Source organism: Fukomys damarensis, unplaced genomic scaffold, assembly GCF_012274545.1.
Source record: "Fukomys damarensis isolate Sample0158 unplaced genomic scaffold, DMR_v1.0_HiC HiC_scaffold_25, whole genome shotgun sequence".
Taxonomy (NCBI): Eukaryota; Metazoa; Chordata; class Mammalia; order Rodentia; family Bathyergidae; genus Fukomys; species Fukomys damarensis.
This window is the reverse complement of record NW_022900937.1, coordinates 17,875,970-17,903,490: the sequence shown is the minus strand read 5'-3', so window position 1 is coordinate 17,903,490 and position 27,521 is coordinate 17,875,970. Positions and strand designations below refer to the sequence as shown.

The window sequence follows — 27,521 nt, the reverse complement described above, 5'->3', positions numbered from 1 at the left end:
GGGCAAGGGGAAGCCACGCCCCCGCCCCCTGCGGCGCTTGCCTGGCTCTCGCTCGGCCGCTCCCCTAATGACTTGCCCGCAGCCAATGGGAGTGAAGCTCCTAGGCCGATTACGCGGAAATACGTCACGGGGGCGCGGCGCGCGCTCTCTGGTGCCCTCTGCTGCTCGAGGCACGAAGGCTACCTAAGAAGAGAAGGTGTGCGCTCCTTCGTGCTGCTTCCCGCCGCCGCCGCGCCGCTGCACCCCCGCCCAGGTTTGTGCCCCGGGCTAGGCTCCTGAGGCCCCCGCCTCTGTGGGACACGTGCCCCTTTACTTCCTCAGCGCAGGCCAAAGTCGTGTTCACGGAGATGAAATTACTAAATAAACAACACAGCGGCACGTGCATGCAGTCGCAGCACTCGGGAGGCTGAGGTAGGAGGATCACCTCAAGTTCCGGGCCATCCTGGGCTCTCTACTGAGTTCAGATCCAGCCTGTACTACACAGTGAGACCCTGTCTCAGAAAAAGCAAAAATAATCATTGAACTTAACTTTTCAGAGTTTGGGGCTAGCCTGAGCTACAAAGTGAGACCCTATCTCAAAAGAAAAATAAAAGAAATTAACTTTTCAATACAATATACTAGCAAGGTAGGACTATCTACATTTTGGGTATTTAGTAATACAAAGTGAGATTTTTGAGCAATTGGAAAATTTTTAGTTTTTGAGACAAAGTCTCATTTTGTAGCTCAGGTTGACCTTGAATTCACTATATAACTTCCTGGGCTCAAACTCTTGACGATCTTCCTGATCCTCCTGCCTCAGCCTCCCAAGTCCTGGGATTGCAAGCGTGAGCCACCTTGCCCAGCTCAGTTAATAGAAATGTTAAGGTGTCACTTTCACCTGTAAAAAATGTGAAGCTCTTTCCAAAACTGAAATGTTTGGGCTCTGTGGCTGCTGTGGAGGCTAAGCCTCCACTGACTATTGCTCCTACTGCTTTATTGTGGCCTGAGAGAGTCCAGATCAAAAACTGGCCCAATGATTAAAATTTTTAGAATATTTCAAGGCTGGAGAGTTCCTTTTCCTCATTTCCTTTTCAGACCTGCAGTGATTCATCAGTTCTATCAGCTTTTCCTGAGAGGGTGACACAAATACTAACCATATAGACATTTGTGAACCGCTGACCACAGAATGATAAACACAGTAACATAAATGTTAAACTGAATCAGGTTGCTGGGTTTGTAGGTCAGAAAAATTTCAACAAGGCCTCATAATGCACACCTGTAAGCCCAGCTACTAGGGAGGCTGAGGCAGGATGATCATGAGTTTGCCAGAAGCCTGAGCAATGTAGTGAGACCTTATCTCAAAAAATAAACAAATAAATAAAGGGCCGGGGATTTAGCTCTGTTGTTCTGGCTCCTGCTTTGCAAGTGTAGGGACCCGAGTTCAATCCCTGGTACCCCAAAAATAATTAATTAATTAATTAAAAAATAAAAAGCCGAGGCTGTAGCTCAGTAGTAAAAACACCTAGGTTCAAGCCTCAGTACTGAGGAGAAAAGTTTAATATTGGTAATTCCCTGTGGTTCATCTCATACTTGCACAGTGTAGTTAGATCATAAATAGAAATACCAAGCAACCAGTGATGAAAATATATCATGAGCCGGGTATGGTAGCCCAGGCCTGTAATCCCAGCACTCAGGAAGCTGAGGCAGGAAGATCACAAATTTGAGGGCAGTCACATCTTTTTAGAACGGAGAAAGCTATTCTAAGAAAAATATGAACCCCAAAACCATAAAGGAAAAGCTGGGTAAAATTCGCCTCATAAATGTTTAAAATTTTCCTCAGAAACAAAAAATGTCTTATACTGTAAAAGATGTAAGTGCAGAACAGAAAAGCTAGGAATTGATCCTCCTGCCTCAGCCTCCCAAATGCTGGGACTATGAGTGTGCACCACAGTACTTAGCTAAAAGTTTTTAAAATGCGAACGTGGGAGGGCTGGGGATGCAGCTTAGTGGTAGAGCACTTGCCAGGTGCACACAAAGCTCCGGATTTGACCCCCACACACTTATAAACAAAGCAGCTGTAGATAGCAGTTGCATAGATAAATAGATCATAGATAAAACTGCATACTGCCCAATTGTCCTGGAAAATGGATAAAGAAAATGTGACAGCCATACATCACATTGTTTCTCAGCCAAGGAAGGGAAGGTGGGAGCCATAGAAAGTACGTAGCAGATACATGCATGGAAGATGCTTGCAAACACCTGCAGAAAAGCAGCTCAACATGAAAGACCGTACTTTAAGATATCATTCTGTGCGCATGCAGGGCCCAGCACAGGTGAGTGCCTAGAGACAGAACATAGGTTAGTGGTAGCTCAGGCCTGTACAAGAGATTAGAAGATAATAGGATAGTAAACTGTGGTCCCAGTGCTCAGGAGGCTGAGGCAGGAGAATTGCTGTGAATTGGAGGCCAGCCTGGGGTGCATAGTGAGTTCAAGGCCAGCTTGAATTGAGAGACCCTGTCTCGAAAACAAAATGAAACAGTCCAGATCCACATGTCACATGGTACTTAACAGATCAACTCTGGGCATATTATTGTAGAACTAAGTAAATTTTTTGTTTGTTTCTTTGTTTTTTTGTTTGTTTGTTGTTTTTGATACTGGTGACTGAACTCAAGACCTTGTGCTTTGGAGGCAGGCTCAGTGCCACTGAGCTAAATCTCAGGCCCTAGCACAGATGTCTTAAACAGGACAAAAAACACAAATGGTAGAGGAAAAAAGGAAGTTAGTCTATATTACGGTTGATGACTTGGGGGTGGCAGCGGAGTTCAGTGGTGCATCGCTTGTCCAACCTGCAGGAGCCTTGTTTGATCTCAGCCCAACAAAAGAGACCAACCAAGGATGCGACACAACTAGGACTTTTTCTCCTGAGAATGGAAACTAGTGTGAGCATTTTGAAAAACTCAGTATTGGGCTGGGGATGTAGCTCAGTGGCACTGCACCTGCCTGGCAAGCACAAGGTCCTGAGTTCAATTCCCAGTACCCCCCACAAAAAAAACCCACGCAGTATTTACTAAGGCCACACTTCTCTGTACCTGATGACCAGCCCCATTCTACTCTTAGGCATAGACGTACAGAAATCAGCACGTATGTTCACCCCCAAAACTGCACAAATATGTTTAGAGCAACTCTTTGTAACAGTTACGGGGGAGACAACCCGAAGGCCATTGATGGTAAATGGAGAAATTGTGGAACATTCCCACAGCGGAGTCCTGTACAGCATAGCAAAATAGAGCACAACTCCTTGCAGTGTTATGAATGACTCATACAAATGTCCTATGGAGGGCTAGGGATTTAGCTCAGTGGTTCCACCGCCTGCTGTACAAGCACAAGGACCCGAGTTCAATCGCCGGTACCAAATGTCCTATGGGGTAGTGGAAGCTAGACACAAGAAAGTGACACTGGTTTTTCTTTCATAGAAACTTCAAAAATTGGCAAACCTCTAGCCAGCATAGCAGCACATGCCTGAAATTTCAGCACCCAGGAGGCTGAGGAAGGAGGATCACTGTGAGTTCTAAAACAACCTGGGCTCCATGGGGAGATTGTCTCAAAAAACAAAGAAACAGAAAAATAACTTGTCAAACTTCACCCATGGTGGCAGAAGTTGGGATGTAGGTTAACCTTGAAAAGGACACAACCGGTGGAGAGATGGAGGGGCTTTCAGGGCACTGATGTTTGCTTTCTAGGTGATCTAGATGCTGCACAGAGGTTGTTTCGTTTGGGATTTGTGTACTTTTTTGTTGTGTGTGTGTGTACTTTTCTGTCCATGTGTTACCTGTCAATAAAATAAGTTCTAGCAGCTGAGTGGAGTGACACTTGCCTGTCATCCAGCACTCAGGAAGCTGAGGCAGGAGGATCAAGAGTTTGAGGTCCACCTAGGTTACATACATAGCAAGTTCAAGGCCAGCCTAGACTGGATAATGAAACCAAAACAACGATTTAGCTGGAAGAAAAAAATGCTTTGGAAAACTTTTTCGGTTTTTGTTTTTGAGGCAGGGTCTTGCTATGTAGCCCAGGCTGGCCTTGAACTCCAGGACATCCTCCCGCCTCAGCCTCCTGAATGCTAGGATTACAGGTGTGCACCATCATATTCAGCTCAGTGTCGTAATGTTTAAAATAAATAGCTGGGGACCATGAGCATCCTGGCGCCTGGCAGCTGTCCCTGGAGCAGCTGAGTGAAGAGTCAGAGGTGCAGGGTGACTGCCCTAACCCCAGCTGCATCTGCTTCCTGGCCCCTTGATGTCAGACCTTCTGATGGCACTGAAAGCACTGGGTTATTTGGGAGCTGCGTGTGGAGGTCGCTGCCCTTCATTTAAAGGCAAAGGCGCCTCCCCAGGCGCGGGAGCTGCACTTCACTGCTCCGGAAGGATGCGGCTCCTGGGCAGCAGCTCAGCCCTGTGTTGCACCTGGCTGGCAGCTCTGTGCGGTGGCCCTTTGCCTGAGCCTCCCAGCACCAGGACGGGAGACTCACCGTGGCGTCCCTGGGGCAGCTGGAGGCAGGAAGTCTCGGCTTCCTTTGCAATCCCAGAGGCCCCCGGGAACACTCGTTTTCTGATCAGAATAAGCTCAGCTTCCTTTCACAGGACGCTTACACGAGCGCTTGCTGTCATTCTTTTCTTTTTTTTCTTCTCGCCTCCCTCTCCAAGAATCCATGCATTATTCTTTGCATGCCAGTGCTTTGCAGGCAGGAAACTAAACATGAGGCGCCGCTTGGGCCGTGGGGACCTGGACCTGTGACCAGAGTACATGTTTAACTTTTTAAGAAACTTCAAGAAACGCTTAAGTGTTTGAATATTTACATTCCCCTCAGCAGTGTAGGAACATTCCAGAGTTCTACATCCTTGCCACTGTTTTGTTTTTGTTTTTGTTTTGTAAGACAAAATCTTTTTATGTAGTTCAGGCTTGCCTTGAACTCATGTAGCCCAGGCTGACCTTGAACTTGCAGTGATCCTCCTGCCTCAGCCTCCTGAGTGCTGGGATTACAGGCATGTACCCAGCCCAATAGGTTTTTTTGTTTTGTTGGTGTTGTTGTTTGATTTTTTGAGACAGGGTCTGACTATGTAGTTGAGACTGACCTGGAACTCACTATGTACCCCAGGCTGGTCTTGAACTCACAGCAATCCCCCTGGCCCACCCCACCCAGCCGGGACTTTAAGACAAAATCTTTTTATGTAGTTCAGGCTTGCCTTGAACTCATGTAGCCCAGGCTGACCTTGAACTTGCAGTGATCCTCCTGCCTCAGCCTCCTGAGTGCTGGGATTACAGGCATGTACCCAGCCCAATAGGTTTTTTTGTTTTGTTGGTGTTGTTGTTTGATTTTTTGAGACAGGGTCTGACTATGTAGTTGAGACTGACCTGGAACTCACTATGTACCCCAGGCTGGTCTTGAACTCACAGCAATCCCCCTGCCTCAGCCTCCCAAGTGCTGGGATTACAGGCATGTGCCACCATGCCCAGCTAGCCCAATAGTTTTTTATTTTGATGAAGTTCAATTCATTGGTCATTTTCTTTGGTAGTTCATACTGTTTGTGTTCTAAGAAAGCTTTGCCACTAAAATGCCATCCAGGAAATTTTTGATATTTTTAATAACATCTTTTAAACTAACTTTTTATGTAAAAACCTTTCCTTGCTTGTGAAAACATTTCCAGAACAGTTCCCAGGCTCCCTCTTTTGGCAAGAACACTCTTCTAAAAAAATGATTGGACATAAGGCATTTCACAGAGTTAAAAAGTAACCTAAAACAAGGTGTGATAGCACACACCTGTGATCCCAGCACTCTGGAGGCTGAGGCAGGAGGGTCACTGGGAGTTTGAGGCCATCCTGGGCTACACAGTGAGTTCAAGGCCCGTGTGAACTAGCAGTGAGACTCTGTCTTAAAAAAAAACAAAGCAAAACAAAAGGGTGTCCCCTTAGGGAGGTGTTATAATAAATGTATGAGGTTGGTGAGCACCCATGTTTGCAGCCTCCCCCGCATCCTGCGGTATCAGTGGCTCCAAGCTTTAGCAGACTCAGAACAGCCTGCACAGCAGAAGGGGAGCAGGGAGGCCAGAACCCTCCTCCAGTGCTGCTGGGGCAGTGGCTGTGCTGCAGAGTGACTGTCATTCTAGCAACTAGAGCCAGGGGCTCAGGTCCAAAATGACAGGTGAGATTCAGGGGCCACCATGCCCTGCTCCCTGTCCTTCCTATTAGAGGGACAAGTGCCACCCTCCCCACCAAAGCGCATTGCCTCCACCTGTGACATGCGCTCTATTCCCGCCTGTCTTCTTGGGTCTTTATGCTTTTAATATGTATGTTACATGTTTAAGAACCTATATATCAAATGCAGGGCTGGGGATTTAGCTCAATGGTTCTGCTACCTGCCTTGCAAGGTCTCAAGTTCAATCCCTGGTACCAAAAAAAAAAAAAAAAAAGCAAGAAAGAGAATCTATATGTCAAGTGCACATATAAGAATGCCTTCTCCTGTAATGCCAGCACTTGGGAGGCTGAGGCAGGAGGACTTTGGCAAAGTATAAGGCTAACCTGGGCTACATAGTGAATTTGAGGCCAGCCTCAAGTACATATTAGAAGTTGTCTCAAACAAAAACAAACAAAACAAAAAAAGAATGCCCTTCACGAATGCTGTTCATAGTTGCAAAACAATAGCAAATATTCCAAGCACTCACCAACGTGGGCTGGGATTGGAGCTCAGTGGTAGAGCGCACACACAGCCCCAGCTCATCCCGGTGTCATGGACACTGACAGCAAATCCCACCCATGAAAGGATGCCTACTGAAACTGTGATGTATTTAACAAAAGAATTGTGTACAGATGTCAACTTATTCTACAGTACAGCTCTATGGAGTAGTGTCAGAAGTCACAGAACAAAATATGGGGAGCTGGGTATGGTGGTGCATGCTTGTTATCCCAGGATTTGGGAGGCTGAGGCAGGAAGACCACCAGGAGTTTAAAGCCAGTCTGGACTATATAGTGAGTTCAAGTCTCACAAAACCAAAATCAAAGAAGCAAAATCGAGAAAAGCAAGCTCAAAAGTCCAACCTGACTGCATATGGTTTACTTTATTTATTGAGAAAGATCTTCCCACGTAGTTCAGGGTGGCCTTGAACTCACTCTGTAGCCTAAGCTGGCCCTGGGGATTCGCCTGTCTCAGCCTCCTGAGTGCTGGGATCAAGGTGTGAACCACCAAGATTACATGTATAGTTTTTATACACAATGGGGTTTTTTTTTTTTTGGTACCCAGGAACCGAACTCTGGACCTTGCACTTGCAAAGCTTACAGGGAACCACTGAGCTAAATCCCTGGCCTATCCACAATTAATTTTTGCAGTACAAGGGATTAAATCAGGTCCACTACCACTAAGCCATAGCCTTAGCCCCCTTTTTCTGGTACTAGGGATTGAATCCAGGGCTCTTGCTCGAAGCTATACCCTAACATTGATTGATTGACACACAAGGTCTCACTAGTTGCTAAATTCTCCAGGGTTGTATCTGACTTGCCATCCTCCTGCCTCAGCTTTTCAAAGTACAGGGATTATGGATGTGTGCCACCAAATCAGGCTGGACTCACAATGCTTTTTGTTTGTTTGGTTTTTAGTACCAGTTATTGAACTCGGTGGTAAAACCACTGAGCTAAAACCCCGGCCTTTTTTTTTTTTTTTAATTTTTTTTTTTTTTTTTTTTTTTTTTTTTTTTTTTTTTTTTTTTTTTTTTTTTTGAGACAGGCTCTCGCTATGTAGCCCAGGCTGGCCTCGAACTCGCAGTGATCCTCCTGCCTCAGCCTCCCAAGTGCCTGTGTACACTTCTAAACCTAAATCTTTACCATCTCTTCTCAGCTTGTTATAAAGCTCGTGTTCAAGGCACTGTGGTACTCGTTTCAAACCCCAAACCCTTATCATTCTTTGCACTCTGTCCACAATCCAGTTTTCCATACAGGGAGGCCTAGTCCCAAAGTTCAGAGAGTACAGAAAGAAAAAGCCAAACCACAGGGCAAGTTTGGCTCAGCCAAACTCCGGAATCCGGAAGCGGCTGGACTTGCGCGCGCCCTCAGGAGGCGGGGCCAGGGGTGGGCCGGACAAAGGGGTGAGGCCTTGAGCTACGACCCCGGCAGCGAGTAGATTTGGCGCCAAAAGCCAGGTCTCTCGCGGTGGGAGTTTACAGTCTCGCGAGATCTACACTGAGCGCGGATGTGTGGCCGTCGCTGTGCTTGTGAGGTGCGAGCGGGAGAGGCTGCGGTGGCACAGTGCGGAGACGGGAAGCCGGGACTCCTCAGGCGGGGCAGGGGGCTGCAGGGCGGGACCTCGGTGGCCGGACGGAGCGCGTAAGTCCGTGAGGGGGCCAGGGTGGGCGACCGCGTCCTCCCCGTCAGGTTCCCGCCCTTGTGCGCGAGGGCGGCCCTTCCTGTGGGTGTGGAAGGACGGGGATGCAGAGGGCTGAGGGGAGGTTGAGGTTTTAGCGTTGGGCGTACAGTCGTCTAGTTAGGGGTCCCCTGCGACGAGGGTTTGTTTTTTCCCTCTTCCTTCTGAACTGTCCTGGGGATCGAACCCAGGCCCTTTGCACGGGGTTACAATTCCAGCCTTTTTTCTTTCTCTTTTTTGAACTTTAGGACAGCGTCTGGCCAAGTCGCTAAATTGCCCCGTCTGTATTATAAATTGCTATTCTGCCATAGCCTCCCAGAATCGTGCCCCACGAGGGATTCATTTTCTTTTTATTATTTATTTATTTTTAATTTTTTGCGGTACCGGGGATAGCACCGAGGACCTTGCGCTTGCGAGGCAGGCGCGGCGCCACTGACTAAATCTCCGACCCTGTTTTTAATTTTTTAATAGTAGGAAGAATTTATTGTGAGAAAGATAGCATCCAACGGAGGAGAAAGGAGGTCTCGAAAGTGGGTTGCCCCAAGGGAGTCTTTTTGGTTTTGTGTGTGTGTGTGTGTGTGTGTGTGTGTGTGTGGCAGGGCTTCGCTATGTAGTCCAAACTGGCCTTGTGAACTTACTGTGTAGCACAGGCTGGCGTCGAAGTCGGCGCAGTCCTGCCTCAGCCTGCAGAGTGCTAGCAATTACAGATGTGCTGCCCCATGCCCAGCGGGGCTTCCATTTTGACAGCTAGGAAAAAGTTGGACACTGGAAACAAGGATTTGGGGACGAATTGTGGTTGGAAAGTAAATTTGTTGTTTTTAGTCTTCTGAGAATGACGACCAGAGGAGGAAGTTAAGATGTTTCATCACTGTCTCAGAAAAAGGCAGTTAGGGGCTGGGGATTTAGCTCAGTGGTGCTCCTGCCTGGCAAACTCAAGGTCCTGAGTTCGATCCCTCCGTACCAAAAAATAAAAACAATTATGCGGTCTTTGTGAAGGAGTAAAAGTATAAACATTGTATTTCCCACAAATATTAAGGAAATATCAGGACCCTCACAAGCCCTACCCCATGTCTGACAGTTCCTTACTACACTTAACGTAAACATATTTTGTATCCTCTTATCGAACTCTGGCCTCCTAGTCAGCCTCAAAGTTCAGAACTCCACTAATACACAGATCTTAATTAGAATGGAGCTAAATATTCTTAGGTTTTTGCTCCCCCCCCCCCTTTTGGCAGTGCTGAGGATTGATCCCAGGGTCTGGAACATGCTGGGCAAGGACTCTACCACTGAGCTACATCCCCCTCCCTAAATATGCTGCTTGTAGTTAGCAAGCTATTTTAGATTATGTGACCTTTTACTGCCTTTCTAATTTTGAAAATCTGTGATTTGGGGGGGAGTCTCAGAGATTGAACTCAGGACTTTGCACTGGAGAGGTAGGTGGCAGAACCACCGAGCTAGATCCCGGCCTGATAATGTGATTCTTGTAGCTTACTTGAAAGTACAGTGTGGGTCATCATCCGGAGTATTCATAGTCATAGAAATTTAGAATTGGAGCTTGGGTGATGGCATATGCCTGTAATCCCAGCATTCAGGAGGCCGAGGCAGGAGAATCAAGTTCAAGGTTAGTCTGAACTATAAGGTGAGACCCTGTCTCAAAAAAGAAAAAAAAAAGGGCCAAGGACTTAGCTCAGTGGCCCTGTGCCTGCCTCGCAAGTACAAGGTCCTAAGCTCGATCCCCGGTACCAAAAAAGAAAAAAATAACCAAAACCAAAAAAACCCACAAATTTAGAATTGGAGAAATTTTTGTGATTATGTAATTGCAGTAGTTTCAGTCAGCTTTGAAATTTTGGAGAAGCTTTTAAATTTTTTGGCAAAAGGGTACTGGGGAACCCAGGACCTCGCATGATAGGTCCGCACTCAACCGCTGAGCTGTATTTCCTACCCTTTCTTATTTTTATTTTGAGATGGAGAAAAACCTGGTGCATACTGAGTTCTGTGTTTCAGAGGTCAAGGGAAACATTTTTTTTTTCCTGAAAAAGGGATGGACCAAAAGTGTTGGATGTAGCTAAGAAGTCAAGTAAGACAGTATTGAAGAGTAATTATTTAAGTAATGAGTATGAGGATAATTTCCCATTCCTCAAGGGAAACTTTGGCTAGAAAGACAATACATGAACAGTTTTTTGTTTTTTTTTTTGTTTTTTTTTTCAAAAGCTGCTATGGGGCTGTGGATGTAGTTTTCTGATAAAGAACTTGTCCAGCATGCCCAAGGCCTGGGTTCCCTCCTCAGCACTGACTAAAACTGCTCCTTTTGAAGTAGGTGTGAAATTCTGCTTACCTCACCACCTCTTGGGTCACAGTTTAAAGCCTTCTAAAAAGTCAAATCAATCCTTTAATGGCAGGAGGAACTCAATAATTAGGGTAAAATGCTTTGTTCAAAATCATGTTCAGTTTATGACTTAGTTTTTTGGAGAGAGACAGGGTCTGAAACTCATGGATTTAACTGATTCCTGCATTAGCCTCAGAAGTGCTGGATTATAGGCATATGCCACATTTCCCAGAGAATTATCTAGATTGATTGGTTGTGATACTGGATTGAATGAATGTAGGGCCTTGGAGCTAAGCTATAGCCTTATTTATTTTTTAATTTCCTGTAACAGTTAATAGTTTTTTTTTGTTTTGTTTTTAGTACTGGGGATTGAACTCAAGACCTTGTGTGCACAAGGCAGGCGGCCGAACCATTGCGCTAAATCCCTTGCCCTGTAGCCCTATTTTTATAGCCCTGTTTTTTGAGACAGACTCTCACTAAGTGTGCAAGTGGCCCAAGCCCCCCTTGTCATCTTCCTGCTTCAGCCTCCTGGAGTGCTGGGATTACTGGTGAGTGCTACCACACCTGGCAGCACTTTTTTGAATTGGTACATTTTAGATAGACATAATGATAACATTCATCATAGGGAATTTGTACTTGTATATGATACTACTTTTATTCACATTCCTCTTCCCTCCCTTCAACCCCTGTTCCCCTCTATTTTTTTTTTTTTTTTTTTTTTTTGGGTACCAGGCTCAAACTCATGACCTTGTGTGAGCTAAATCTCCGGCCCTACCCTCCTTGTTTACAAAAACTTTGTTTCCGTTTTTTTCCTTGTCCCTTCTTTCCTTTCTCCCTCCCCGCTCTCTTGTACGCTTCTCATTTGAACATTTTCTTCCCACTTCCCAGTATCTTTTATACATTTTCATCCTTATTTACATTTTTTGGTTTCTTACACCAGAGAAACCATGCAGTATTTAAATGTGTGTGTGTTCAATTTATTCAGTTAAGAGCATTGTTTGGGGGTGCATCCATTTAGCTAGAAATGTCTCAATCTTTTTTTTTTTTTTTTTTTTGTACCAGGGATCGAACTTGGGTCCTTGTGCTTGCAAGGCAAGCGATGGAACCACTGAACTAAATCCTCGGCCCCAAGGTCATCTTTCTTAATGGCAGAGTAGTACTCCATTGTACACAAAAACTACATTTTATCCATTCTTCAATTGATGGGCATTTGGTCTGCTTCCAAGATTAACTATTAACAAACTATCTGGCAGTATTTCTTTTTTCTGTTTTTTTTTTTTGTACCAGAGATTGAACTCAGGACCTTGGCAGTATTTCTTTTTATGATATGTGACTTTGAAATGTGGTTTAATCGAAACATGTGAATTATGCTGCAGATGAAACTTGGCTGTGTAATAGGAGGACTGTTTTGAGAAATAAAAATAATTACACCTTTTTCCTCCAGAGGAAAAGATGATAGAACCACAAGAGAATGGCTTGATTGACTTACCAGATTATGAACACATAGAAGATGAAACTTTCCCTCCATTTCCACCTCCAGCCTCTCTGCAGAGAGATGGTGAAGAAGTTGAACCAGATGAAGGTCTGCGTTGATTCTTTTTTTTGGGGGGGGAGATAGGGTCTCTGTAGTTCAGGCCGGTCTTCAACTCTTGACGATCCTCCTGCCTCAGCCTCCTGAATGTTGGGGTTACAGGAGTGCACCACCACCCTAGGCTGAAAGTCTGCATTGAGAATTTCACAAAAAAGTCCCTTCAGCTATCCATCTATCAACTTAGAAGTGATGCATTTTATGATTAAGACTTAAACAATACTAAATCTTGGTATGTTTCACTAGAGTCAGGGAGCAGAGAACCTGTTCCTGTCCCTCCAAAGAGAACGGTTAAAAGGAACATCCCCAGGTTGGACGCTCAGAGGTACTTGGACCATTTCCTTATATGTCTGTACTTTTTTTTTGTAATGTTTGTTTTGTTTGGGATGATCTTGAGATCAGATATTTCTGTAAACATTCTTTTTGAGTTGAAATAGTTTTTCTTCTCTTTGTTTGGACATAACTCTAGAGAACTTGAAATTCAAAATGAATTTCCATTCACAGATTAATTTCGGAGAGGGGCCTTCCAGCCTTAAGGCATGTGTTTGACAAGACAAAATTCAAAGGTAAAGGTCATGAGGTAAGAAATGGCTTGTTTTTGTTTTATTTATTTATTTTTTGGTGATGCTGGACCTTGAACTCAGGACCTTGTACTTGTGAGGCAGGCATGGTGCCACTGAGCTAAATCCCTGGCCTTAAAATGTTTTTTTTTAAAAAAGTACCAGTGAAACTGTGGCCTTGTTAGGATTTTCTTGGGAATTTCAGAGTGTTTCATAGATACTATTATTAGTCCTCAAATCTCTTGAGACAAAGCTGTGATGGGGTAGAAAAGATATTATGAAGAATTAGTAAAGAATTGGTAGAAAAGGTAGTATTTGAAGAATTAGAAAATATTAGTGGGCTGGGGATTTAGCTTGGTGGTTCCACTGCCTGCCTTGCAAAGACCCAAGTTCAATCCCCAGTAATAAGAAGAAAAAGAAAATACTTCTTTGTTTCTTTGCCACTGTAGGCTCTATAACTTTAGGAAAATTATACTTGACTTTGTGCTTTATAGTATAAGCCTGAATCTGTACTTAATAATTAAAGGAATATAGTTTACTTTTTTTGGCTTTTTTTGAAACAGGATATTACTGTGTGGTCCTGGTTGGCCTTCCTATGTGTCCAAGGCTGGCATTAAATTTGCGGTGATCCTCCTGCCTCCTCCTCCCAAGTACTGGGATTACAGGCATGCGCTGCCACACCTGGCAAAATTTACTTTATGAACTTGAGTTTAGAGAAATAAAACGTACTTTGTCTCTCTCAAAGAGGGATTTTAAGTTTCATAGTAAAGACTTCTGTGTTGGTCACTTACGGCCCTGAACTTACTGTGTGGCCTCAAGGCGGCCTCATACTCAACAGTGATCCTCCTGCCTCGGCCTCCCAAGAACTGGGATGACAGGTGTGCACTAGCGCACCCAGTTATATTGTATATATGGCACAGTGCCTGGTTTTACTGTAGGTGTCAGTGAAGTTTTGTTTCAAAAAGAAGACATTTAGTAATTGACAACCCCCATCCACATAGTACAGCTCAAAAATGTTCTTACCTTTGGATTATATAGGAGTGTAGGAAGAATTTTTCACAGATGATAATACAGTTTTATAGAGCTCTGCAGTTTAAAAGGTATTTTCCAAATATTAATTTTCAGCCTGTGCAGTTGATGTTGGTTTTGTTATCTACTGAAGTTGATTTTAGAGTTTTAAGTGACCACTGTAGTTGCTAAAGCTGAGTCTAGACTTTGCCTGTTCCAGCCCAGCTAGAATAGTGCTAAAACTGTGTGCTGTCAGTGTGGTGTGCAGGAGAATGTGGAAGGAGAAGAGGCTGCTGGTAGATGTCATTTCAGTGGGATGGGCAGTACTAGGCAGGGCAGGGTAGGAGTAAGAGATGAATGATGTGAGATTTGAGGTGATTAAGATACAGAAAAGTGAAAAAAGGTAGGGTCAAAATAATCTCAAGATTTCAACCCTAGGACACAGAAAAATTGTATATTTGCTCAATTTAATAGACATGAGAGAATATAAACCTGCATTGTTTTGCCACAAACTAAATATAAATGAGGATATTTTCATAATCCCAGCTCACTTCATTCTTTTCGGGTAATAGTGGTGAATTGGTACTTTGCATTTATGAATTCCTGGGTGTATTCATAATGAGTCTTACCAGACCGAGGATTTAGCTCAGTGGTTCCGCCATCTTCCTCGCAACTGCAAGGTCCTGAGTTTGATCCCCGGTACCAAAAAAAATTGTGAACTTATCCGGGCATGGTAGTGTCCCCCTGTAATTCCAGCACACAAGAGGCTGAGGCTCTGACTTCGAGGCAAGCCTGGACTACATAGTGAGACTGTCTCAAAAAACAAAACAAAACAAAACGTGAATAAGTAAAATAAACAAACTTGCCTAAAGAATATGCATTTTGTGTTTCTTCCATGGATCAATGTGCTCTGAGTTTTTTCTTCTTACTTTGCCCTTGAAAAAATCTTATTTTCTCAGTACTAAATCTTTTCTGTGTGTGATTTGGAGCCTACTCTGTATTTAGATTTTGATTTCTTTTTTATTGTGCGGTGTAGTGCAGTGCTGGAGCCTGTGCGCAGGACCCTGTGAGTGCTAGGAATTGTTCTACCGCTGAGCTACACCCCGAGCTCATACTTCTCTTGTGTCGCTTGAGTCTAACACAACTTTTTTTTTTTTTTGTGCCAGGGATCAAACTTGGGACCCACCACTGAGCTAAATCCCTGGCCTTGGTCTAATACAACTTTTTGAGCCTCACAAATTAGAGGCTTGCCTGGGCTACATACAAGACCTGGTTTCAGAAAACCAAAATGCAAAAAAGAGAAAAGATTAGAATTTGTGTTTTATTATGAGAAGAGCAGAATGAGAAGAGGTGTCCTTGGTGTTCTGTGTTTAGTCATCAGAGAGTTGGTGGTTTTGACCACTGGCTTCAGGCAGGTCAAGGAGCCATATTGGATGACCCTGTAGTGCTTACCGTGTGCGTGACACTTTATGATTTTTGCGGTCACCCCATGAGGTCTTCATGTTCTTCTCATTCTCTACTTGAAGAAAGAGACAGAGAGGTAGATCGTTTGGAATGGAGTTGAGATTTGAATCTGCATTCTGTTGAAGCTGTGTTCTTCATCATTGACCTATTCGTTCTCATATTTTAAAATACTGTATGTGAAGAATGATACATATGATAGTAAAAGCAGGAATTTAAGTTTATTTATTTGCTTTTGGTACTGGGGATTGAATTTGGGACCTTGTACTTGTGAGGCAGGAGGTGGCACCACTGAGCTAAATCCCCAGCCCCTAACTTCAATTTATTATTATATCTAACTTCATTCTAACTTCATTTACCAGTCAAGTTTATTAAAGTCTTTTTCATTTTCATTTTTAAAAATCTTAATTGGAATTTCAAATGCCATAAGTTTTTATGGCTGGAGAATATTTAAAATGTTCTTAATTGTCTCTGTCCTTGGGATTCTTGTGAGGCAAGTGGCAGAATCACTGAGCTAAATTCCCGGCCCATGAATATACTCTTACAATTTTAGATTCTCAGTGCTTTTTTCTGTGTATATGATTTATGGACTTGTCAGTGTTTAGTTATTCCAGAAAGATACATTAATGTTTTATTAAAGCTATTTGGAAAAATTTTATTATTTTATTTAACAGTTCTAAGACACAAGTATGATATTAAGGTGTTTTGTTTTGTTTTGAGACAGGGTCTCACTATGGAGTTGAGACTGACCTGGAACTCACTATGTAGCCCAGGATGGTCTTGAACTCAGCAATCCTCCTGCCTCAGCCTCCCGAGTGCTGGGATTACAGGTGTGTCCCACCACGCCTGGCCATTAAGGTGTTTCAAGTATGATTAATTTTAAGGTTTTTTTTGTTTTGTTTTGTTTTGTTTTTGTGTGTGTGTGTGTGTGGTTTTTTTTTTTTTGGTGCCACTAGGGATTGAACCTATGGCCCTCAAGGCCTTCCCACTGAGCTACATCCACAGGTTCTTTGTTTTTGTTTTTGGGTTTTTTTTTTTCTTTTTTGGTACTGGAATTGAACTCGGGACCTTGTGCTTTAAGGTTGTGTGTGGCACCACTGAGCTAAATCCCTGGCCCTAAGGCTTTTTAAATTTTAAGATCGGGTGTTGTTAAATCCATCCTAGCCTCTAATTTGGAATCCTCCTGCCTCAGCCTCCCAGAATGCTGTGATTATAGGCATGCATCATCATGCCCGGCACCTTTAAGGTTTTATACTGCTGGTTTCCCCCATTTAAAAACTATCCAGGGCTCTTTTAGAATGCAATCCTCTAAACCTTTAGTAAATTTATGTATTTTTAATTTCCTTCTAAAAGTTTCTCAACCTTCCAGGCATGACACCAGTGACTTTGGCCTTGTTTTTCAGTTCTAAAATGTGCTGACAGGGTTAGCTGTGAGATGAGTCTTCTGTTCAGCGTTTTTATTTTTATTGCCAGGCAGAGGACTTGAAGACACTCATCAGGCACATGGAGCACTGGGCACATAGACTATTCCCCAAACTGCGATTTGAGGATTTTATTGACAGAGTTGAGTACTTGGGAAATAAAAAGGAAGTTCAGGTAAGGGTTGTAGTTATCGTGAATGTTGTTGACAGTGCTAAAGAGTAAACAGATTTAGTTGAGGCTAAATTGCAACTTTGGGCCATTTTTAAATCTGTTTTGGTAGGGAGGGAAAATTAATATTATTTCAAGAACTCTTTAGAAATGTTAAGAGTCGGGTAAAATGGTCATTCACTTTCTTAACATTAGTGAAAATGTAAAAATGTGTTTCTGTTTTCAGACTTGTTTAAAAAGAATTCGACTTGATCTCCCTATTTTACATGAAGATTTTGTTAGCAATAGTGGTAAGTATTTAGGTTTATTTACTGTTTAACAATTCTGGTTTTAAAATGAGATCTATTTGGAGTAGACATTATGATAGGACTGGATTCTTTGTATTGTGTATATAATTACAAGTATAATTAATAGGAATGATTATAATGGTTTGTTAAATCTAAAATGTTATATATGAATTACCTTTCTTAAAGATATGGGTGCATTGCCGTTAGACATGTACAAAGTGTATTTAACCACAGAATCTGAACTTCTGGCAATCCTGCTCACCCATTAAACCTTTATAGTGCTTGTTAATAAAAATGCCTATCAAGATGCAGTGTTCACATACATATATGTACTACTAGAAAACCTGGGAAATCAGGCTGGATAATTGTTGATGAATGTTTGCATTTTGCTCAAAGTGCAGATCCTGGGTACAGGACTCCACTAAGATCTACGTGACTGTTCCTGGTGATGATTGCATTTGTCATTTGTGCAGTGCAACCGTAGACAGTCACGCACATCAAAACACATGGTTCCTGCCGACAGAGTCTGTAGAGTTATCAGATTTTCTGTGCGATGGCTCCATACACCTTTTTTACTTTACTTTTTAAACTTAATAGATGTGGAAATAGAGGCTCCATGTAGAATCTCCCCACATTATTTTTAAGTAGCTTATAAAAGTGAAGGAATGTGATTTAAATAATCTGGGGTGTTAATTTTTTGGTAAGATATTGTTTTAGCTTTTTTGTTGCTGAGAAAAAAAATACCCAACACCCACAAATAAAGGCAGGAAAAGTTTATTTACTTCACAGTTTGTAGAGGTTTCTCTTCATAGTCGGATGGTTCTAGGGCAGGGTGGCATGGCAGAGGAGTATTGCAGAGAAGAAATAGTCCACAGCAAGCAGGCAGGTGAGAGAACATTGCTCTTGCTGTCCTTTATATTTTATGTAGACTACCTGCCCTAGGGCAAGTGCAGCACTTAGACCCTTAATCTTAGCCAGCACTATGCCAAACAAATCAGTAGACTGATTTAGTAATCACTCCTTTGATCCCAGCATCACACACTCTGGATCCAGCCACCTCTGAAAAGCTCCCCCATGACAGCATGAGGCTTTAGGGGACATCTAGGCACAAGCCATCGTAGATATATGATGTATACTGATTCCATATAACTTTGTATGTATTGAAACGAGTTATTACAGTATTAAATCCCACAGCTTATCCCACTAGGTTAGTTTACTTAGTAGCAGTTTTTGAACTTCCCACTATGTGCTTAAAGGCTTGGGATAAAAGATGAATAAAACCAAGCCCCTTAGTTTATAGACTAACCCTCTAGAAAATGAATCGCACTGCATTGCAGTAGTGACAGGACCTATGATGAGCACTCTGATTAGGGCACAGGGCAGGATGCAGAGGACAGCAATTATGTTATGGGGGGCTGTGTAGAACAGGTGTCACAGGTATGTTGAAAGACAAGCAGTAGTGATCAGCCAGCAGTGATTTTTTGGGTATAGGGGTCCACCCATGAAGAGGGATAAATGAATGTGGATGACCAGCCGGGGGGTTGCAAGTGCTTAAGTAACACAGGGCACATGGAGAGACTCCCATGATGTTGAATTTGTTTTCTTTGTAACTGAAGAGACCACAAAGTAAACATGTTGTGTTTTTTTGTTTTTTTTGTTTTTTGAGACAAGATCTTACATAGTTCAGCATGGCCTACAATTTGCAGTGTAGCCCAGGCTGGCTTTGAACTCCTGGCGATCCTCCTGCCTTGGCCACCTGAGTGCTGGAATTAGCGGTGTGCACTGCCGCACACAGTAAACGTGTTTTGAGCATTTACTGTTTAATTTATTAAATACATGTACTTATGTACTGATAAGATGTGCAGTATACATTTTTGTTACCAAAAATAGTGTTTAAAAAAAAGATGGTGTGATTGAATAGTCTCTTGAATATTTAAAAAATCTTAGGCTAATACTTCTTTTAATTAGTTTTATTGGTACATCATTTTAGATATACATAATGATCACATTCATCATAGGGAGTTTGTACTTGTACATGGTATGTCTTTTTTTTTTTTGGTACCAGGAATTCAACTCAGGACCTTGCATGTGCCAGGCAAGCCCAGTGCCACTGAGCTACATTCCCAGCCCTGGTATATCTTGATTCTTCTTTTTTCCCCAGTCCTCTGCCTTCTTTTATCCCTTCTAACCCTCCTTATTTACAAAAGCTTTGTTTCCATTTTTTTCCTTCTGTTTTCTTTTCCTTTCCTTCCCCCTCCCTCTGGGCTAATAATTCTTGGTACCATTTTTTTCCCCAAAATCTTGGTTTTACTGCATGAAGATACATAAGCTGCAATTACTAAGTTTTGGCATTCATTTTTCAATCCCATTCACAAATGCAAGGAAATTTGCCAAAGTTATCTACCCTTTTAATCATTTTTCTTACAAATTGGTCAGATATTACATTTTATATTTTTTGCAGTGCTGGGGCTCGAACCCAGTACTCTACCACCAAGCCATACCTCTGACTCATATTTTTCTGTTTTATCTGGTACAGATTCAAGTCACTGTGCTCATGGCTTTGCAGGGCTCATCCATGCAAAGTAAAAGCTGAGGTTCTTCCTTGCCTTGCTTGGCCCCACAGTGTATTCTTATATCCTCATCCCTTCCCTTGCCCATCTCACTGTCACTGTCACACACTGTTTCTGCCACTGGTGCCTTTTAGCTGTCCTTGGACATTCTGGGCACACTTCTGTCCTAAAGGTTGTTTTTTGTTTTGTTTTTTTGAGACAGGGTCTGGCTTACGTAGCTCAGGCTGGCTTTGAATTTACAGTGATCCTCCTGTCTCAGCCTCCCAAGTGCTAGGATCATAGGTGTGTGCCACCAAGCCTGATTTGTCCTAAGGCTTTTGCAGCCTTGAACTGAGCCTGGAATCCTCTTCTTATTTCCCTCAAATTTACACAGCTGACTTTTTTAAAAAATCATTTTTGTTAGTACACAGTGATTACATTCAGTGTGGGGAATTGGTACCTGTAAATAGCTTATCTCAGTTTTTATTCCCCTTCCCCTCCACCCTTATTTTTTTTTCATTTACATGGCTGACTTTATCTCTTCAGACTGTGTGCAAAGGTCAACTCAGTGATGTCTCCCTGACCACATGGTTGGAATTACATCCCTTTTTCCTCCATTCCTGACTCAACCTATGCTGTTTTTCTTTTCTCCTCCTCCCTCCCTCCTTCCCTCTTCCCTCCCTTCCTTCCTTCCTTCCTTCCTTCCTTCCTTCCTTCCTTCCTTCCTTCCTTCCTTCCTTCTTTCCTTCCTTCCTTCTCCCTCTTCCTGTTTCTCTTTCTTCCTTTCTTCTTCCTTCTTTTCCAGTACTGGGGATTAAACCCAGGGATGCCTTACCATTCAGATGTATTTCCCATGTTTTTTTTTATTATCTTCAGACAGTCTTGTTCAGGGGTTGGCCTTGAACTTGTTATCCTCCTGCCTCAGCCTCTCAAGTAATTGAGGTAGTAGACATGAGTCACTGTGCCCAGCCGGAATTTTGTTTCATTTGTTTTCGTTTTTTGAAACAGGGACCTTGAACTCTCTGTGTAGCTAAAGCTGGCCTCACACTCATGGTGATCCTCCTGCCTCAGCCTCCTGAGTGCTGGGATTGCAAGCGTGCCTGACCATGCTCTGCCAGAATTTGCTATCATTTATTTCCCATTAATCATTTTATGGTTGTCTGTCCGTCTGTGCCGGAATGATGGCTTCCTTTAGAGTACATTGAGTACTCCTGATTTCAGCTTCTTTGCCTCATTTGCCTGTGAATGTTGCAGTGAATGAGTTTCATGTACAGTCCTAATTTTTTTCCTCGGTTTTTTCGAGACAGTATCTCTCTACAAAGTTAAGTGGCCTTTGAACTCACTATGTGGCCTCAACCTCACATAGCAATTCTCTGGCCTCAGCCTCCTGGGTTCTGGGATTACAGTCATGCATCACCATGCCTGGTCTTCAAAATCCCATTTTTATTCTAAAGGAAGAAGCTGCTTCTGCTTCATCAATTACTCTCACGTTGTTTTCCATAAGATATAGTTTTTATTAACCCCTTAACAGTTTACCTCAGCATCACTTGGGCAGTAAGTTTGTTTGCACACCGATTCTCCCACAGTGTCACTTCGGCTGGTGTCATTTTTCAGCCACTTGATGCTTGTATTGAAGAAATTTGATAAAATTGTCATTTCTACATTTCCTATTAATATAAAAAGTAATGAAAAAATGAGCAGATTTTGGGTAGGGGAAGAGTTAAAAGGGAAAAGAAAAAATGTGAGAGAATGAAAAGATGAAAATAAAGTGTTTGTAGATGGGGAGGGGAGGAGGGGGTGAAAGGAGGGCAGAGGTAAGGGGAAAAAATGAGAATCAAGACTTGTCATGTAGAGGTACAAGATCCCAACAATGAATGTAACTGTACTGTATCCCTAAAATGTACCAATAAACCCAATTAAAGCTGGAAAAAAAGAAAAAAAGCAAATTTTGCTCATCCTATATTTAACTGATTGGCCTGGGGGGTGATTAAAAAGGTTCTTTCCTTTTTGTTTTGTTTTGTTTTTTGAGACAGATCTGGAACCCATTATGTAGCCCAGGCTGGTCTCAAACTCACAGAAATCCTCCTGCCTCAGCCTCCCAAGTGCTAGGATTACAGGTGTGCGCCACCACTCCCGGCTCTGCTTTGCTCTGCTCTTTCAATGTATTTGTTTATTTAATAAAATTTTTTTGGTACCAGGGATTGAACTTGGGTCCTTGTGCTTATGAGGCAGGCGGTGGCACCACTGAGCTAAATCCCTGGCCCCTAAGAGGTTATTTTCTAGATGATACCATTTCTTTTGTGACTCAAAAGAGTAGTTCCTTAGGATAGTGTTGCTCATTCAGAATCCTGTCAGTCCTGTAAGGGAAGCGTGTGAGAGACCCCACAATTGTGTCTTTACTTCTCCAACAGTGTTTTCTACATGTCCTGTGTTGGCACTTCCTGGCCTGAGGAGCATTTCCATTTCTTAGCATTTTTACTTTGTCAGGAAGGATGAGTGTTTGGCTCTTTCAGTTAAGGAAGAATCCTCAAAAGGAGGTTTGATTGTTCAAAGAGCTAGATTAAGTGTTACAATTTTAAAATCTCAATAATCGCAAAGGCTTATAGTCACACTTTCAATATTTCGCTCATCATAAGGGATTTTTCTGCATTTTATATCTCAAGGCATGAAGACAAGGATAGTATCTGTAAATTCCTATTTCAGTTGGTGACTGGAGTTTTTTTTTTTGGTCTGGCTTGTCAGATGTAATGGGGTTTACTCTTTTTTTGTTTATTTTAAATCCTACAATGTGAATAATACAGAAGGTGAGGTGTCATCTGCTATTTTCTTATTAAACTCTTCTGCCTGCAGGCGTTTTATTGTTTTGCAGAATTTTTTTGAAGCTACCACATGCATTTCATTGGGGCTGTTCTGTTACAGGGGGTTAAGATGCCAGTTTACTTGATTGGGCTGTCAGAAATAGCTGTGTCACAACACAGTGAAATTTAAAAATGCTGGGGCTGGAGCTGGAGCTCGGTGTTGGAGAACTTGCCTGGCAAGCCCAGGGTCCTGAGTTCAATCCCCAGCATGTCAGAAAAGTGAATAAATGATGTAAAACTGTCCTGTTCTGCTCATAGACCAGACAGTAACTGTCAGAGAGGCAAGTGGTAGTCAGCACCGCCAGCCCTTAAATGTTAGTAAAACTTGATTTTTTAAAAATTCTGAACTATAAATGGAAGGCCTGATACTTACTTTCACATTACTGTGGCTCCTTTTGAAGGCATCTTTCTTTGAGATAACTGTTGTAACAGGATTTTAAAAAGTTGTCAATTCTAATAATTCAGAGCATTGAAACCTCCCTCCCTTCTGGATTTCCCTGTGTGGCCCAGGCTGGCATCATTCAAGTCATCCTTCTGCCTTAGCCTCCTGAGTGCTGGACTATAGGTGTGCACGCCATACCTGACTAGATAACACTCCGTTTCTAAAAGGAAATTAGGGGCCAGAGATTTAGCTCAGTGTTGCTGCTGCCTGCCTCAAAAGCTTAAGGATCTGAGTTTGATCCCCAGTACTGAAAAAAAAATTAACTTGGAAATAATGTTCACAGATCTAAACATTCTTTTCTTTCATCTCTTTTGCCCTGTAAAAGATAATGGCCTATATAAAATTATTACTGTGTGGCCAGGAGTGGTGGTGCACCTCTGTAATCCCAGCACTCAGGAGGCTGAGGCAGGAGGATCGTTGTGAGTTCAAGACCAGCCTGGGCTACACAGTGAGTTCCAGGTCAGTCTCAACTACATGGTGAGACCCTGTCTCAAAAAACCAAAAAAAAAAAAAATATATATATATATTACTTTGTACCATACAAACACTATGTCAGGCTATTAAAATGTGCTGGTTTAATGTAGGGTACCATTATGGTTTAGGTTTTATTCTGTTTTCCTGGTAGTGGGGATTGAACTCAGGGTACATGCTGCACATGCTGGGCAAATGCTATAACACTGAGCTTACATCTCCAACTCTGGGTTATTTATTTTTCAATCAAATGCTCTCACTGATCTAAAATGACTGATGTACTAACTTTTTTTCCTTTGACAGATGAAGTAGGGGAAAATAATGGCCTTTCGGTAACAGCTACTGAACTTGACCCCTTCCTGACAAACTCAGCGGGGGGCGAGAAGCTTGCTTCTGAGGTGAGGAGCAGCCTCACGGAGGAGCAGCAGCAGAGAATCGAAAGGAACAAGCAGCTGGCCCTGGGAAGAAGGCAGGCGAAGCTGCTAAGCAACAGTCAGGCCCCAGAAAACGGTAAAGTGGACACTGGGTGTTTTGTGTTACCATTAATATCAAGACCATGTGAGAAACATTTAACTTCTCTGCTTTCACCCAAACTCAAATACCACTAGGAATAGAACAGTGTGGTGTCAGGTTTATGTATACTTGAGAGTGTGTGTGAGCTGTTTGGAGTTCAAAGAATATGAGTCTCAGGAAGAGTCTAAGTCCTTCAAAAATATATTCTTTCCTGGCTCCCTAGAGCATGTCTCACATACTTTTTAAATCAGAATATTTGGGGGTTCTTTTTTTTTTGGTACTGGGGATTGAACTTGGCACCTTTCGCATGAGAGGCAGACGGTACCACCACTAAGCCAAATCCCTGGCCTTAGGGTTGTTTTTTCTAGTCCTGTGAGATATGCTGTTGGGGTTGCATTGAATCTGTATGATAATTTTAGAAGAATGGCCATTGAGAAAATGATTGTTGATAGGGCAAACTAGACGTGATGTGTGTGGGGTCTTCTCACTATAAACACAGTAACATTCCTGATATTCCAAGGATACAGTGGAGACATTTGTGGTAGTTTGAAAACATATCAACAAACTCTGCTGTTCCTCTCTCGAGAGATAGAGTCTCGATGTCCACAGGCGGTGCTGCCTGTGGTAGGCAGGGGCCTCTTCACCTCGAGGTGACTATGTTTAGATTCTCTGCGTCTCTGCTTCTGCCTTTTTCCACTTGGATTTCATAGTCCAGTTCAGGCGTCCACATTGGCACTTCCGCAATATTCTCCCATACTTTTATCTATTGCAACCAACAAATAGTGTCTCCTCCACTAGCACTTTGAGCTTCTCTAGGATAAGACAATTATTTCTCACCTAGGTATGCAGATGAGGAGCCACTGTTTGAATGGAAATACGAATTAGCAAATAAAACTTTAATCTCTCGCCAGAAAGGCCTGCACAGGCCCTTTATGTAGTTTCATCTGGTTTTAAATGCCTTATGTAGCCCAGCCTGGCCTTGAACTCCTGGTAATCCTCCTGCCTCCTCCCAAGTGCTCTGATCACAGGCTGCGCCACCACACCCAGCCAGCCCTCTTTTGGAGACAGGTTCTCACTTAATTGCCAGGCTGGCCTCGAATTTTTGGTCTTTCTGCCTCATAAGTAGTGGGAACTACAGATGTGCCTGAGGACCCTTTGTATCTTGAGTGGACTTTCTTCAGGTTTATATAAAACTGGGTTTATTTAGAATTGAGTCATCTTAATTAACATTAACTGATCAGGGATCTCATTTCTACCAAGCTTTTTACATTTTTTTTTTTTTATAAGCTAAGCTTTTGAAGGGATTTGCACTTGTGAGTTATGAGTACATTGCTTGCTTGCACCGAGTAACATGAGCGTCTCTCTCACAGACACGTCCATGGACACACATGGCACACAGGCGGTTGAGGTTCATGCCGGAGAGGAGCAGGAGGAGGTGAACAGAGACATTGTCCACACTCCATGTTGTGATGCTTCTCCTAGTGCTGCAGGTGAAGAGGAAGTGAAATTAGAGCAAACACAATTGGACCAGTCCTAAAACGTACAACTCCAATCTGGGCATGGCATGGTGGTGCATATCTGTAACCCCAGCACTCTAGAGGCTGAGGCAGGATTGCTGCAAGTTTCAGGCCAGCCTGAACTTCGTGGCAAACAAGACCCTGTCTCAAAACACCAAAAAGAAACAGCAAAATGTCCAACTCCAGGCTGCACAGTTACTGAGGTTAGCGAGACCTCCACCAAGAAAATGTTAGGTTAACTCAACATTCTGTACATTTGCCATGTGTATTTTATGTGAAAATTCTTAGGTAGTAAATATATGCAAAATCCTGCTTAAAATCTGGAATTTATGTCTGTCCTTTATTAACTTAGTTCAGCCTATTTATTATCTTGAGTACTGTTTTTATATAGCTGTGACCTCATAAATGATTAATAGTTAATAAGTTGCTGCTGCTGCTGTTTACTGAACGCCCATGCTGACTAAATGGGGTCATGTTGAAGATGTTAATATGTTCCAGCCATGAATGTCATTTCAAAAAGAAGTAAAAATGATGATTTTTAAAACTGTAGGAGCTTTATGAAAGTCTTCACTTTCTGCAAGTTACGCTTTTGTTAAAGCATTTGACTTTGCGTGTGTTTCAAGCAGTTACTAATCCACAGGGGCTGAGCGGACTGGCCATTGCTGGTGTCCCGGGACCCCACAGACAGCTGGGGGAACCAGCAGTGTCCCGAGAGACACAGGAGAAGTTGAGGGAAGTGGGGAGGAGATGCCAAGTCTTGGGATGAGTGGGCACAGTGATGGACATGAATACAGATTTAGGTGACAGCTTGTGGGTGGCGACTGCGAAGCTGCAGGGGTCAGGCCAGATGCCGAGGGGCCTGGGCGCAGTTCTTCCTGCCCCTTCGTCAGCAGGTGAAGGGCGCTGACAGGAAGTTGATAAGAGGCTCTCGTCCTTGTTCCATGGAGGGGCAGGGAAACTGGGTTTTACTGTGGAGGAGACTGGGAAGGCGCCTTTTGGGAGAGACTAGGGATGGGAAAGCAAAGCCCGCGTGTCTTCCTTATGGAGCGGGTGGAGAAGGGCACAACAATGAGTAGCTTCTATCTAGAGCTGGGATGGCAGCCGACATATGCTCTTCCAGCTTGTTGACTTGGGGCAGGGACAGAGTGACAGAGATGGATTATGTTGAAAAGCCAAAAAGTGGAACACAAGGAGAGCACACAGGCTTGCAGGGAGCTGCCCCGTGATGGGCGAGGAGGCACAAATGTGCATCCAAAACATTGGGGCTTATTGCTGCCGTGGAGGAAGCAGCTAGAAGACAACCTGGTCTCAGAGTGCCACTATGCAGGGTGTAGGGGTACAAACCTGTGATCCCATCCCTCAGGAGGGGGAGGCAGGAAGGTAGGGCTGCAAGTTTCTCAGGGGGCCTCTGTCCACTTTCGGCCTGGGAGCATTCTTTTTCCATGCTTGGTTTGCTTGCAGAATGCCAAGCTCCCAGCAGGGGGAGGCCAGTCCCCCTACCTAAGGGGCACTCAACAGAGCAGGAGGGCCCCAGGGGGTTGCAGACAAGACTTCCTGTGCATCCCACCTTGGGCTCTGTGCCCTGTCCCCAGCTGGTGTCAGCACAACAGGGAAAGTGTGTGTCAACTGGAAACAGGCATTTTAAAGTGGGTAGGTGGACAGGACCAAGTCTTAAAAGATATCTAAATAGGGCCAGGGATTTAGATCAGTGGTACACTGCCTGCCTCACAAGCGCAAGGACCTGAGTTCAATCCCCAGTACCAAAGGGGAAAAAAAAAAACCATCTGAATAGAGGGGCCTCAGACCCAAACGGCCCAATGTAGGACGTTTCTTTTGGCAGTGCAGGGGATCAAACCCAGAGCCTCATGCATGCAAGTACTCTGCCCAAGCTGCATCCCCAGCCATACAACTTACTTTGAGAAAACTGAGACCAGACAACTAAAAATTCTGGGTTTATTAAAAAGAGGC

At 43.3% G+C, this 27,521-nt stretch overlaps 1 protein-coding gene and 1 non-coding gene across 5 annotated transcripts; both read left to right on the top strand.

The window, feature by feature from the left end:
- The first annotated feature begins 136 nt into the window (after positions 1-136).
- Positions 137-27,505, top strand: Tipin (TIMELESS interacting protein). Of its 4 annotated transcripts, XM_010643266.3 has the most exons (9): positions 137-253; positions 3,453-3,540; positions 12,154-12,291; positions 12,544-12,622; positions 12,802-12,877; positions 16,800-16,922; positions 17,143-17,206; positions 23,827-24,033; positions 25,407-27,505. In XM_010643266.3, the coding sequence occupies exons 3-9, from the start codon at positions 12,162-12,164 to the stop codon at positions 25,571-25,573; spliced, it is 846 nt and encodes a 281-aa protein (XP_010641568.1). In that variant the 5' UTR covers positions 137-253; positions 3,453-3,540; positions 12,154-12,161; the 3' UTR covers positions 25,574-27,505. The 4 variants fall into 4 exon arrangements, with proteins under 4 accessions (XP_010641568.1, XP_010641569.1, XP_010641567.1 ...); XM_010643267.3 differs by lacking the exons at positions 137-253; positions 3,453-3,540 and adding an exon at positions 8,107-8,239; XM_010643265.3 differs by lacking the exons at positions 137-253; positions 3,453-3,540 and adding an exon at positions 8,108-8,346.
- LOC117283412 lies at positions 17,636-17,771 on the top strand. The gene has a single exon (XR_004514386.1).
- Positions 27,506-27,521: the final 16 nt, after the last annotated feature.

Coding starts and splice junctions, on each gene's coding strand:
- Tipin (XM_010643266.3), top strand. CDS start 12,162: ATGATAGAACCACAAGAGAATGGCTTGATTGACTTACCAGATTATGAA. Junction 12,878..16,799: donor TCAAAGGTAAAGGTCATGAG/GTAAGAAATGGC, acceptor TTTTATTGCCAG/GCAGAGGACTTGAAGACACT. Junction 24,034..25,406: donor CAGTCAGGCCCCAGAAAACG/GTAAAGTGGACA, acceptor TCTCTCTCACAG/ACACGTCCATGGACACACAT.